This window comes from Podarcis cretensis (genome assembly GCF_951804945.1).
Source record: "Podarcis cretensis genome assembly, chromosome: 4".
Classification (NCBI taxonomy): Eukaryota; Metazoa; Chordata; class Lepidosauria; order Squamata; family Lacertidae; genus Podarcis; species Podarcis cretensis.
The window spans coordinates 37902765-37915704 of record NC_137173.1 but is presented as its reverse complement, the minus strand read 5'-3'; the positions used below and the strand labels follow the sequence as shown (position 1 = coordinate 37915704).

The window sequence follows — 12940 nt, the reverse complement described above, 5'->3', positions numbered from 1 at the left end:
AAGACATTTATATTTATATATATACACATATATATTTTAAATATTTTACAGAAAGCTGTCGAAGAACCGCTTAATGGTAGGTAGCAACTGAAATTTTGATCTATATTCAGGGACTTGGTTTTTGCTCCAGTCCAAAAAATAGCTTTTGGGGCTGTTTAAAAAATGTATATAAGATAATGAAAAAATATTCCTGACATTAAATTATTGGTTTTTCATAGATCTCTTATGGGTATTAGAAAATAGTTTATGGCTCTGTAATTCTTGGTTTATCTGGACCTTTTCAAAGTTCAGATGGCTTTTTTTTTTTACGATAAATACCACTTTGATCTTATAAATTAATTTGCCAAAAGGAATTACTTTCTTAATGAAAGATTTGTTCCTTCTGAAAAGTAGATATGAGTTATCTTTTGCATGGGGTTCACAAGTTTCTAGGATAGTGCTTAGCAAAACTTGGGTGTGTTTTTTTGTTGTTTTTTTGCCTTTTGGTCTCTGATTTCCTCATTTGATCCAACTAGTATTGGGGGAAATCCCAATGAATGCTGATGTAGAATCAAGAGAAAAGCTGGTTGTGCATCAGACCCTCTAATTTCTTTTCCATTACATGGAACTCTTGCATGCCTTAAATTATAATATATATTAACACTGTTCCTTCTAAACTGCTGTTTACATGGAATTCTTGCATGTCTTAAATTACAATATATTTTAACACTGTTTCTACTAAACTGCTGTTTACTTCTTGCTTCTCTAACTACTAACATTTTGCTTGGTTTTGCAAAGATGCGAAAGGAGTGATGTTAGAATGATGGTAAGTTTTGCCTGTATTTATTAGCTTTGCTTTTCACTAGGGCTATGGGATTTTTCCTTTGTGTTGATTTTTTCCCTTTTTCATGAAACAGGAGGCACACTTCAAAGCATTAGTATTTCTAGTTATTAGTTTTTCTAGTAAGACACAATCCTTGAATATTTCATCAAAAATAGTCCCTGAGGTCCAGTTTTTCTAGCTATGAAATAAGGTGTGTGCGGGTGTCTCCAAATAGTGGCGGTTTATAGTCACTTTAAAGCCATTGGCAAACTTCCTTATTTCCAGCATCTTTACAGATTTTAGTTTTGCAGCTGTGGCTCCATAAATCCATTTGCTGCATCAAATGGCCCTGGCCCTTATTAAATCAGGCAGGGGGCTTTGCAGTCCACAGATCACCCTCCCAAAATTTCAGTCAACTGCTGAGCCCCAGAATGCAATGCAACAGAGAACAGTAATAGAAAGGAGCTTCTTCCTTCTCCAAAGCCAATAACAATATGAAGCAACTCTCCTTCTACATCTTCCCCAGCCCTTTGGCAAATACGGATGACTAGGGAAGGAGTCAGCAGCGGGCACAGATAAAGGCTGGTTACTGAGCCAGGGTAAAACTTGTAGATGTCTGTTTTCTCCCTTGAGAGACTCACAGCCTTGTAGCAAAGAATGCAGTTCACAAATAGAACATATACTAATGGCAAGCATATTATCTGAGTGTGGAGCTTGTGGAGCCAAAATTATGACACCCTCACAAAAGAGGGGAGGTTATCAGCAGTCCCAAGGTTTGCAAGCAGTGGCGTAGCGTGGGGGGTGCACGGGGGGCCGGCCGCACCGGGCGCAACATCTGGGGGTTAAGGGTAGGGGTAGGGTTAGGGGGCGCAAATCCACGGGTGCTGACAACCCACGCTACGCCACTGTTTGCAAGAGAGAGAGAGAGCCTGAAAAGGGAGAAGAGGGGAATGAGACAGAAACAGTCCAATGAGTACAAAACATGCTAAATGGCTAAAGTATATTGAGTGGAGGAATTGGATTGGAACATCTTGAAAGAAGGTAGGACTGCCTGGAAAACTGAATGAGAGCCTTCTACTGTGCAAGGTTTGCGGCAGATTCCACTTGGCTGCGAATGGCCTACAGGCAAAGTTGCCAGGCACACACAGGGTCAAGGGGAAGAGTTTCTTAGCTTAGCTGGTGGTCAGGAACCCTGACCATGAACACCCCTCCACACTGCAGCATTTTGAATTGCCACTTTATTCCTGTTTTTCAAATTACTTTCCTTCCTTTATAAATAAAGGCAAAATAGTATTGGTGGTGGATGTGATCAGAAAAAATGGTATTGGTAGTGAATGTGATCAGTCTGTTAGACTAATGCTTACTAAAAATACTGATTTTCCTAATTTTGTAATTAATCCACAGGGAATTGAGCAGGATGGGAAATAAGTGTTCATGTTTTACATACTTCATTAATCTCTGGCTTGCTATTTAGTTCAGTGGCTTCTGTATTAATCTTGATTTCATGGGAATCGAGATTAATTAATCTAGGACCGCAACTGAACTTGCAAGTAATTAGGTCTTAGTCATTCAAGCAATTCATCAATGAGATAATCATGAGTGTTTAATCTGTTTGTTCCAACTGTTTGTGCATCTTCTTAACACTAGATTCAATGAGAAAGTAAGTAAAATTCATTAAACCCCACTTGTACTGTGTTAAAGAGTCGATGGGGATACTTGAAGTGTAAAATAAGAGGACATTATTATTCAATTTACATCCTACCTTTTTTCAAGGAGCTCAAGGGTTCCCCCCTTCCCGTTTTTTTCTTCACAGCAACCCTTTGATGTAGGCTAGGCTGAAATACTCAGTCTGGACTTGACAGTCCTCTCCATACTCTCTCGTCAGTACTTGGTCTGTCTTTATATTCCCTTCAGTCAGAAGACAGTTCAACTACACAAAAATTATGCTCTGTCATCCCAACGTCTTGTTGATTTTTAACTAAGAATGAGCGAGTCCAAATAGAATGTCCACTGAAGATCTGCCACAGTTTGACCTTTTTGGTTCCACTACCCTGTCTTAAGAAGCTGGTCTCCAATGTCAACTGACATCATGGAAAGTCTTGCAAGGCATATAGATACCCCTTTTATTAATTGTGTTAGCATAACTCTTTCTTGTTACACTAACTGAAGAACACCTTTTATGCTCAAGGTCTCTTTTAGAAGTAAACTGCCAATCTTTTTGTCTCATTCAGAACTATCTACAAATCAAACCCTTTTTATAACAGAACATCATTCATTCACGTAACCTGGTCATGTCACTGTTTCTCCACATGGACATACAAACCTGCCTGTACTGACATCTCATTTGCGCATAACAGTAAGCCATGGTTAATTAAACTACGGTTTATTAAACCGTAATTTGACTATCCAAACCCACCTCCTTAACTATTGTTTGTTTGGTATCAGCAAACAACATTCTCAAGCCATGATTTATTGTTGGCTTGTGAAACTTGGTTTGTGTTAAGGAAGGCTTGTGAGTACACCAAGCCATAATTAACTCTGGTTTGTTTAGCCACCCCACCCAAGATGTTTGCCAAGCTACAAAGGAATAGCTAGAAAACACTAGATCTTTACAGGACACTCTGGAGAGCCACTGGCAGTCAAAGCCAGATGGACCAAACACATCATGCTAAGCCATGATTTGTTTGGCTCTCCAGGGTGTGCTGTAAAGATCTTTTGCATCACATGACAATTTAACTGGAGATGCTAAGGGTGGAACTTGGGACCTTCTGCATTCAGTCTTACACTTCAAATAGATCCTCGAATAGGTTTGTGGAACTGAAAATAGCTGCAAAAACCAATTGTTGCTGATCTTTCATAATGTATATAGTGAATGACTATTATTCCTATCTCAAGCAACCTACCTTAAGTTCTGAAGGCAAGTTCTGAATTGATTTATCAGATTTAACTGTTTGTTTTTAAAGTGTCCCAAATTTCAGATAATAATTTTGTGATTTATTTTTCCCTTCCCAGCAAAGTAAAGCAATCTGGCAATGGACATGGAAACAAGTGGAGAAAGACTTTTGTTGATACACCGTGGCCTTGATGATGCACTACTCAAAGAAAAAGAAAATCAGGAAATTAGTTGTTTTGCATGTGTGGAAAAGTGCTGTAATGACTTATGAGGTAACTTTATAGTCACAGGAGTTGTGGTAATGTTTAAAAGAGAAATGAGTGTATGCACGTGAGTTTATTTTTATTTCTCTCCTTTTTAGTTAGATGAGGGAAAGAATACAAAGGACTCTCTCTCTCTCTCTCTCTCTTTTTACCCACCGTTTTGTGTCTCTTTAGTGCTGCACTGTTGAACTGCCACTTTTCATAAAGACCAGACTTCATGAAAGGACTACTTTCCAACATAACAGTGTTTGGCACATTAGCGCCTTTCTGTCCTGGGCCAATTTCTGTGATGCTATACAGCAGCTACTTCTTACATGAAGTAGCACTCCTAGCCTCAAAACTGGGGAGCAGTGTTGAAGGAAGGGAAGCAGAAGAGTTGCTCATGAGTCCGCAGTTCTCACTCTTTCTTTTTTTACTTTTTAAAAAACTTTTTGTACATATAACTGTTCAGTGCTAATGTATTTGCTCGACCTTTCCCAACCTAGTTGTCCCTCAAGTGTGTTGAACTACAACTCCCCGTCAGCACCAGCCACACAACCATGCTGGATGTCGCTGATAGGAGTCACATTCCAAAACATCTGAAGGGGTAATGGGTTGGTGAAGGCTGATTTATATTACGAAACAAATGCTTTTTTCCTGGTAGCCTGCAACATGGCCAGTACCGGCTCTATATTTAGAAGAGGTTAAGCTTAAGCTAGCATTGGTATGACTGAAAGTTATTGCAGGTCACAGAAGACAAATCAATGGGACCACTTACACAAATCTTTGTACTGCATGATAAACGATGCTATTTTTTTCCATCTTGCTTTTACACACTAACCTGGTTCACATTACACAAAACAGTGGCCAAGTGCAATGACCTGGGTATGCAGGCTCCCAGGGAGGAGACGATAGCTGCCTTGCTCTTCCCTAGTTGTTTTGCTGCTGCATTGCGCACCATGCTAATACATGGTGTGGCTTAGCATGTTGTCTCATCTCAGGCTTGAAGGCTAGTTCTGCAGAGCAAACAGCAAACCAAGAACATACTTTACTTGCAGCTCATCGTTAGTTTTGATGATTTAAACCACGAGCCAGGGTTAGATGGCATGGGGAGTCAAAACATGGCTTAGCTCAGTGTGGTCCAGCAGCAGAATGACCAGAGGAGGGTAAAGTGGCCGTGATGTCATGTTCACGCTAAGCCAGTTTGGCACAATGTGCAAAAACTGCCTAATTCCAATCTTACCTTTTTGACGTTTTCTATGACAAATACAGAAACAATATTCAAATGAGAAAAGTATTTATATTAAGCACTGTTCATACCCTATGTGGTGTGAATGTGAGTGGATACATTACAAGATGAACAGATATTGTTTGTATTATAATATTTTTGAAAAACGATCGTCATTAGTCTTTTCTAAATAAGAGCCTGGTTTCCAACTCTCTCAGATGATCACAAAAGTCCCATCCACGCACTTCCTGTTAGTATTCCTGCTGTATATACTGTAATTCTTTGTGTGCTTTGGTGATCAGTATTGTAGTCAAAGTAACTTTCTCTTTTTCCTATTCTTTAATTAAAATGCTCTTTAAAATTAAGGACCGAGTTCAGCTTTCGTGGCACAAATCCCAATTTCTACACTGCTGAATGTAGTAGTCCTTTAATGTTCATGAGGCTGAGAATCATCCCATAACACTTATGCTAATTAAATCCTATTTCTTTTCCATCTCCTGCAGTTGCCAGAAACTTATGTGCAGAAACAGGAGTTGTTCTTTTTTGGTCTATAGATTGCCAGCATTCCAAATTAAGCTGCAATTTTTTTTTAAACTATGATTTCTGTGATCTCGTCTTTCAGTTATTTACATATACAGGATTTATTATTTATTTTTATTAAATTTTGTATACTGCCTATATCCATAGATCTCAGGGCAGTTCACAATATATAATTACAATATAAAAACACACAAAATACATAATAAAAAAGGACAGAAACAAACCAATAATCCCCGCTTCATTCAAGAGGATTTAAGGAACTGTATTCCTGTTTCCATCCCACTAAAATATTCTGTGTAGACTCCATTCAAGAAATTGCATTAAAAAAGCATTGTGTGCTCTTCTGCACCTTCCCAATAAGAATCTATCCACTTTAAATATACTGCAAGATTAATTGTATTGAAACATAGCGTTCTGAGCCCCTAAATTGTGGAGTCTCCCTTTTGTAAGTTCAGGTCAATTTAGTGAAATGCTCTTTATTAAAATGTTCAGTGGGACTTTTGCTCAGTCTCCTGATAGCCCTCTCCCCTCAAATAAACTGTGTTTCACATCTACAATAAAGTTGGAAGTTACAATAATTGCAAGTTCCCCACACCCCCACTCACTGCCCAATTCAGTACGGCAATTAATGAACAAAACATTTGCCTGAATAAAGGGGCTTATTAGAGAGATCTGATGCAGTTTGGTTCTCATTTTTAAATGGCTGTGCTCCCTGGGAGCAGGAATATCATAGATTGCCTCTGATTTTGAATATTTGCTTTGCTTCTTTTTTTATTATTACTCTGGTAGCGTTGTTCAGTGCTCTCATTCCTGCATTGGTTTCCAAAATTTATTCTTAGATTTCTGGGTACTATTGTTTGATCCTCTGATAATACCAAACTGGGTAAAAGGGCTACATTCTCATGTCTGCCCCTAACTGAGGTAGGTATTTGAAGATCGTATATATTCATGTAAAGATGGCAGGATTAGGTGGTAAGCTTGTACATTGGCTTTAATTCTTAAGGTTTGGGATCTTGGATCTCTCTTTTTAAAAATTAAGATACTATTGTGCATGTGTTTGAGGTCCGCCATCCTGAATGCAAAACAAAATTCAATATATCCCATTAGCTGGTGATCGGTCCACGTGTTCCGTAGCATCGTAGTAAGTTGATTCATTGCTGATGCATCTCATTTCTGGAGCATGCAGAAAATGAGAATTCTGCAAATTCATTCTATGCTATATTTGAATTTGAAGTCTAGTCCTGCTGTTTGCCTTGCAAGACTATATGATTTTGTTTGAAAAAAGCACTAAAGACAACTTATGTAGCCCACAAATGGGTAAAGCCAAATTCTTTCCTATAAATAAATAAATATTCCTTCGTCTTACAGAAAGACTTTGATTCTGATTATGCCCGTTTGAGAATGTCATAACATGTACAAGAGGGTCCTGTGCTTTAAATTTCATATGGCCGTCATTCAGAAGAGAAAGTTTTCCTAACCTAGTCCTTTATTTCCCCCGATGTTTAAGAAACCAAAGTGGTTATGCTTGTTTTAATACTTGTGATTGGGGTTTTCTTTTTCTTTTTGTATAACTATAAAGCCAAATCTTTGTTGTTTGACCATTTGGAAAAATCTTCAGTCTTTTAAACATAACAGTGTGTTTTTATTTATTGAACATAGCTTTGTAAATCAACTATATAATTAAAATAAAAGTGTTTTAATTTTTTGAGGGTCTTTCTCCTTGCATTCTCGAAGTTACTATCAATTATTTTTAGACCTGCTAGGCTACTTTTCTTTCAAATTAACCCTGAAAAGTTTGTTGCAAATTGTTACTAATTCAGTTTTTCACAGTATGCTTAACCATGCCCCTTTTTTCCATTGAAAATATATTAACATTAAAACAGAAATGTCAGTGACACAGTTTTCAGCCGGTGAGTTCAATGCTATGTTCTAATTTTAGCATATTAGCACTAAATGTTGAAATTTCTTTAAAACCATGCAAAGAAAAAAAGCTTAAATAATTAAATTTCTGGGAGCTAGTGTAAATATAATGGAAATAACTTCGCAAAATGTAAAATGCTCTCTTCTATGCTATTGAGAAATCATGGTGAGGTGCATTTTAAGACATTAAAGTTGGTAATGTACATTAATCATTCAAGGCATGTTATAGCATTATGGGGGGGGGGGAGTTGGCTAACTTTTTAATTACTTGACCTGAGAAACGTCAGCAAGACCTAAGAAGGAAAAATTATTTTCAGATCAGATGCTTGTCAGATTCATACCTTTTAGCAGTTACTTTTATGGCACATCCCTTCTCAGGTTAAAAATTATTCAGAAGCGCTTCCATAGAAAGCAAATATTTTATTATGCCTGGGACATCTTGGTGTTTTTGTAGGCAAGGTTTGAGGAGTTCATATAGTGACAAGAAGGTCTGTTTGGGTGGGGCATAATTTATTGGTAGGAAAATGGAAGAGGGAAGGCATATGAGATTTCAAAGATAGAATGCCTGATGTAACAGCTGCAGATCCATTAGCATTCCAGTTTTAAATAAAACTTAGAGTCTGATTCACCTCATGCTTCAGAATATATTGTTTGATAATTAGCCTCCTTAACCCCCCCAGGATTATGGGGGGGACGGCCCTTGCCTGCTGTGCCCTATACCACCCCCGAATTTGTGGGGGTGGGGGCACTAGGCACAAAGCCCTCCTGTGGGATTTTCGGCACTCCTCGACGCCGTCCCCGATTCGCGCCACTGGTTGCAATGATCTTTAAAAGAAATAATTTGGACATGATTAATTGCACATACATCAAGGAAAAAGGGGAGTAAATACTGCTGACAGAAGAGATCTCTGATAACAAGACAACAATAAAATACGAGAAGAACGTCAAGATAAGGTAATGACAGGGGGGAGGGGGGGAAAACCTGCCTCTACCTTTTTATGTGACTTAACAAGAATCCCCCTCCCCTAATGAGTCAGAAATTAAGGACTTAAGCTGTGGATTTAAGGCTGTGTGGAGATAAACTTTCGATCCAAAGCAATGTTTCAAGATGAAGCTGGAAAGCTAAGAGTTTTGGAGTGACGCAGTCAGGAAAAAATGCCGTTCGTCATTTTGTGAGGCATTGTGGGAGCTCTTGGGTCTGGGAGGAGAAAGAGAGAAATAGAGTTGTTTACATATCGTGAATCAACTCCTCAGTGGGACTTAAGAGCGACAAATGCCAAAATTTACGATGGATAAAGTGATGTTATCTACGAAGGAGATATATGGAAACCATCTGGACTTAGTGGAGGAATGGGAAATCCACACAGGATTATTACACTTGCTATCGGCTTAAGGAGACTAACAGAAGAGATCGTAAAGGAAAAAGAGAAATTATACGAACAAGATATGATGTGGCAACACCAAGATAAGACTGGATAGAATTATGAACTTTGTTTGGACTGATTGGGACTGATTTGGACATTAACGCAGTAATAAGAAGATGATCTGAATTCCCCTTTGGATCTTGAAGTATGGGTTCCCCCAACAAAATTTAAAAATTTGGCTTTGTAATTCGGAATTTATATGATGTGATTTAATTTGATGTGATTGGCCAGTTAATAAAAATTTTTTTTAAAAAAAAACAGAATATATTGTTTGAGATTGAACAGTTTATATGTTTTACAAGGGAAAATATAAGGTATGTGAAGTGTAGGTGACCTTGTAACCGAAGCAACACAGAAAACGCAGGTGAACGTTTCCTGAACTTCTCCACCCTCTTGGCATTTGTAGTACAAAAGCTTCCTTAGAATTCTAGATTTGAAAAAAACACACACAAAAATCCTTTGCTGCCAAGAGCAACAAAATAATAAAGCACATCTTGATGCGTTTTGTTCATAAAAATTCAGCCCAAACTGTTTCTAACCTTCTGCTGATGTTTCTCTTTCTCCCACTCCCTCCACTCTTGTTTTAAACTTGACTGTCTTATATTGCAATTTTCTGAATTCCCACTTCACATGCTTACAGTTTCTGCCTTTACTTTCCTGTCAGGCATGCAGCATTAGCTTTCCGATATTACCATAAGCATACATTGGACTTGGTTAATCCAATAAATTATTTATTTCATATATTTATACGTCATTTAATAACAGAACAGTTTCCAAGTAGTTTACACACACACCCAAATTAATAATGAAACTATAAATTATTATTTCTCCAGCCACTCTGGGTGGCTTACAGCATATCTGAAAACATAAAACATCAAGAGTTAAAAACCTCCCGATACAGTACCAAATAAAACAATACAATTCTCAAAAAGCATAAACTTGACAGCACATTTTTAATACATCTTGAGAGTCAGGGAAGTGACTGACTAGCCTGACCTTTTTCTGAATGCTGCTGCTTTCATGCTAGACCTTGCTATGGCCATTGTTGGCTGCCATGTTCAAGGCTGGGCATGAGTTTTTCCACTTGACAAATTGGCACCAGCCACTTAGTTTTTGCCCACCTCTTAGAAGTCATCACTACTTTGTGAGGTTAGGCATTGGGTACGCCTTAGTCTTGGCTGGAGGGGAGGTTGTAGCCTCTGCTTGCCCTCCTTGGTTAAGGGTATCCCATTAAAGGGATCTGTGAGGAGTTCATTCTGTTTGACACCCAGATGGGAGCTAGGGCCACAGAACTCCAGCAGGGCCCCCTCAGGAGGTATCCCTATTTGATGTAGGTCATAGTGTTGCGAAGGTTACCTGGATACCTGTTCAAAGTGTGCTCAAAGACTACAGACACAGCAATTCTAGAAACAGAAAGTAAAATTTATTGCTGACAGCAATAAGTCCAGTGGAGTTCTCTCCCAAGGACTGGACCCTGATCATGTGTGCTCTGGGCTTATATACCTTTTTCCAGATAGCATTTGGCATTACATATTCATAAACTGCAGCAAAAATTAAACCAATAAGCTTGAACACCACCCTTCTTTTATCCTCCTATGTCCATATAAAGATTACTTCTGCTTTCCATATAATTGCTCATTATTTTAGTAATTACTCATATACTGTTATCAGCAAGCAAAGCAAAAATCCCCAATGGGCACACAAAACCCCTCCTGTTATCAGACATCCTGTGTCCTATGTGGAAAGCACCCAACTTGGACATCCTGTTTCACTGAACATTGGGTTATGATGACCGTCCCATGGCTGTGATGGATGTCTTCCTTACAAACTGCAAACACAACTAAATGCATATAAGTTTGATGCTAACATAGCAATAAGGCTAAGAGAAAGGCACAGCACTTGGCTTTTTAGAATTAGGCACTTTTGGCACTATAAGGTAAAGTGAGGCACAACAATATATATAAGGCACAATGATATAACTGTATGCTTTCTTTAGGGGGCCTTGCCACAATAGCTCCTCGCCCATGATGTGGTTGACCCTTAGGCAGACTCCCAACAGACAGGCTGGAGTTAAATAAATGGCTTTACCCAACGCCTACGCCAAACCACATCTGTAACCAACAAAGTTGTACCGTATTTGAACCCCCCTAACACTATATGCTGCTGTCTGGTCTGCTTATTTCATTACACAGGGAGCAACTGGGTCTCTGGGCCTTGGCATGCAATTAATTTTGTTTTCCCAACATTTCCTTATCTGTTAATTTCTGTATTGTATTTGACTTCTGTGCAATGCAAAAGCCGCTGCTGGGAATATAGCCAAATATGGCACAAGTTTAGTACTCATTTCCATGTTACTTGTTTCCAGAAAAAAAAAATCCTATTGCAAATAACATGGAAATGAGCACTAAACTTGCACTATATATTTGCTCAAGTGGCTTTTATGTTGTGTGAAAACTCAATGCAGAAATGAACAGGGAAACTTCAGGAAAACCAAATAAGCTGCCACATGAATACAACCTCTGTGATCTTCAGCCTTGAAAGGCTCTTAGCACGTTTTTTACAACGGCACGACATACACACTATACCAGGTATAGGAAGGTACAACTAAATATCCTTCTGTGAAGAGAACAGGCATTTCTTGCCTCCATTTAACCTTTTCCTTTGCAGTCCCGAATCCCCCAAAATCTGTTGCTGGGTTTCAAGTGCCCCTTGTGAATGGTGATGGGCAAGACACTTGGTGGAAATCACTTCCCCTTCTGTAAATAGAGGGGCAGCATAGGATCCAAGCCAGGCTTCCTCAACCTTGGCCCTCCAGATGTTTTGAGACTACGATCCCATCATCCCTGACCACTGGTCCTGATAGCTAGGGATCATGGGAGTTGTAGGCCAAAAACATCTGGAGGGCTGAGTTTGAGGAAGCCTGATCCAAGCCAAGCACATATATTTAAAAGGAACAACAATACTGGCAACAATTTAAAAAATCAAACCTGCCCAGCATTGGTCAAATCAGATACTAGCTGTAGTTAGAAAAATGGGGGCAAATTATAGTGTTTCATTTTTAGAGGTATTAACATAAATGATCAAATAGACTTTTGAGTAAACAAGGAAAGTGATTTCGTTTTTTTAAAAAGCCCATTTCGATAGAGATGACTTGGGAACCATGTTTTGCAAGATCTACACTTCATTTATTCTTAATGAAAGAAATTAGAGTGTGTTCATAGTTTAAATGCCTGCCTCATCAGAACTTGTGTGTGCCTCAGCAGGTAATGTTCAAATCCATTTGGAATTTTCCTACTCTTCATTTCCCCAAAGGAAAAAAAAATCTTATACTTGAAGATTATGCTAAAAGCATGAAAGCCTTCTTTCTGGAGGTGTCAGTTTCAAAACTGTAGTATATTAAACTGGTATTGCCTTTGTGTGTAACCACCATTCTCACATGGCCCACCCAACGTTGCTGTAAGGGATCATTGAGGTCACATCCCTTGGTACTCAATTAAGCACAATTTTATTACATGCAGTGATATATCAAAACTGTGGAAAAGCAGAGAACATTTTCATCAGTACTGTTACTAAAATAAACCAAGTTTGAATTTTGAAAGCACTGAATCTTCCATAGAAACTGCATCTGTAAGACAGCAGAACTCCCCCCCCCCCCCCAATTGAGAATGCTGAATAGCTTTTTCATGTTTATGTGAATGCAGAAAGTTGTTAGCTGCATTTGCAGGAGAGGTTTGGCATATGTCAGTGTTGCACACTACATCAGTAACAGTAAATCAATGCTTTAGAGACCTGCAAATTCATATGCCAATGCACAGTGTTATCCTGTGGATAATGGAGTGACCTGAGGTTCAAGTCAAAGCTTGAATGTCTAATGATGTTTTGCCATTCTCA

At 38.6% G+C, this 12940-nt stretch overlaps 1 protein-coding gene across 1 annotated transcript in view; it reads left to right on the top strand.

The window, feature by feature from the left end:
* CD47 (CD47 molecule) overlaps positions 1-7410 on the top strand; it is a 46189-nt gene extending 38779 nt beyond the window's left edge. The window contains exons 9-10 of the mRNA XM_079974588.1: positions 52-80; positions 3815-7410. Coding sequence (XP_079830714.1) covers positions 52-80; positions 3815-3887 — 102 coding nt within the window. The 3' untranslated portion in view covers positions 3888-7410. The remainder of the gene's footprint in view (positions 1-51; positions 81-3814) is intronic.
* The last annotated feature ends 5530 nt before the right edge of the window (positions 7411-12940 follow it).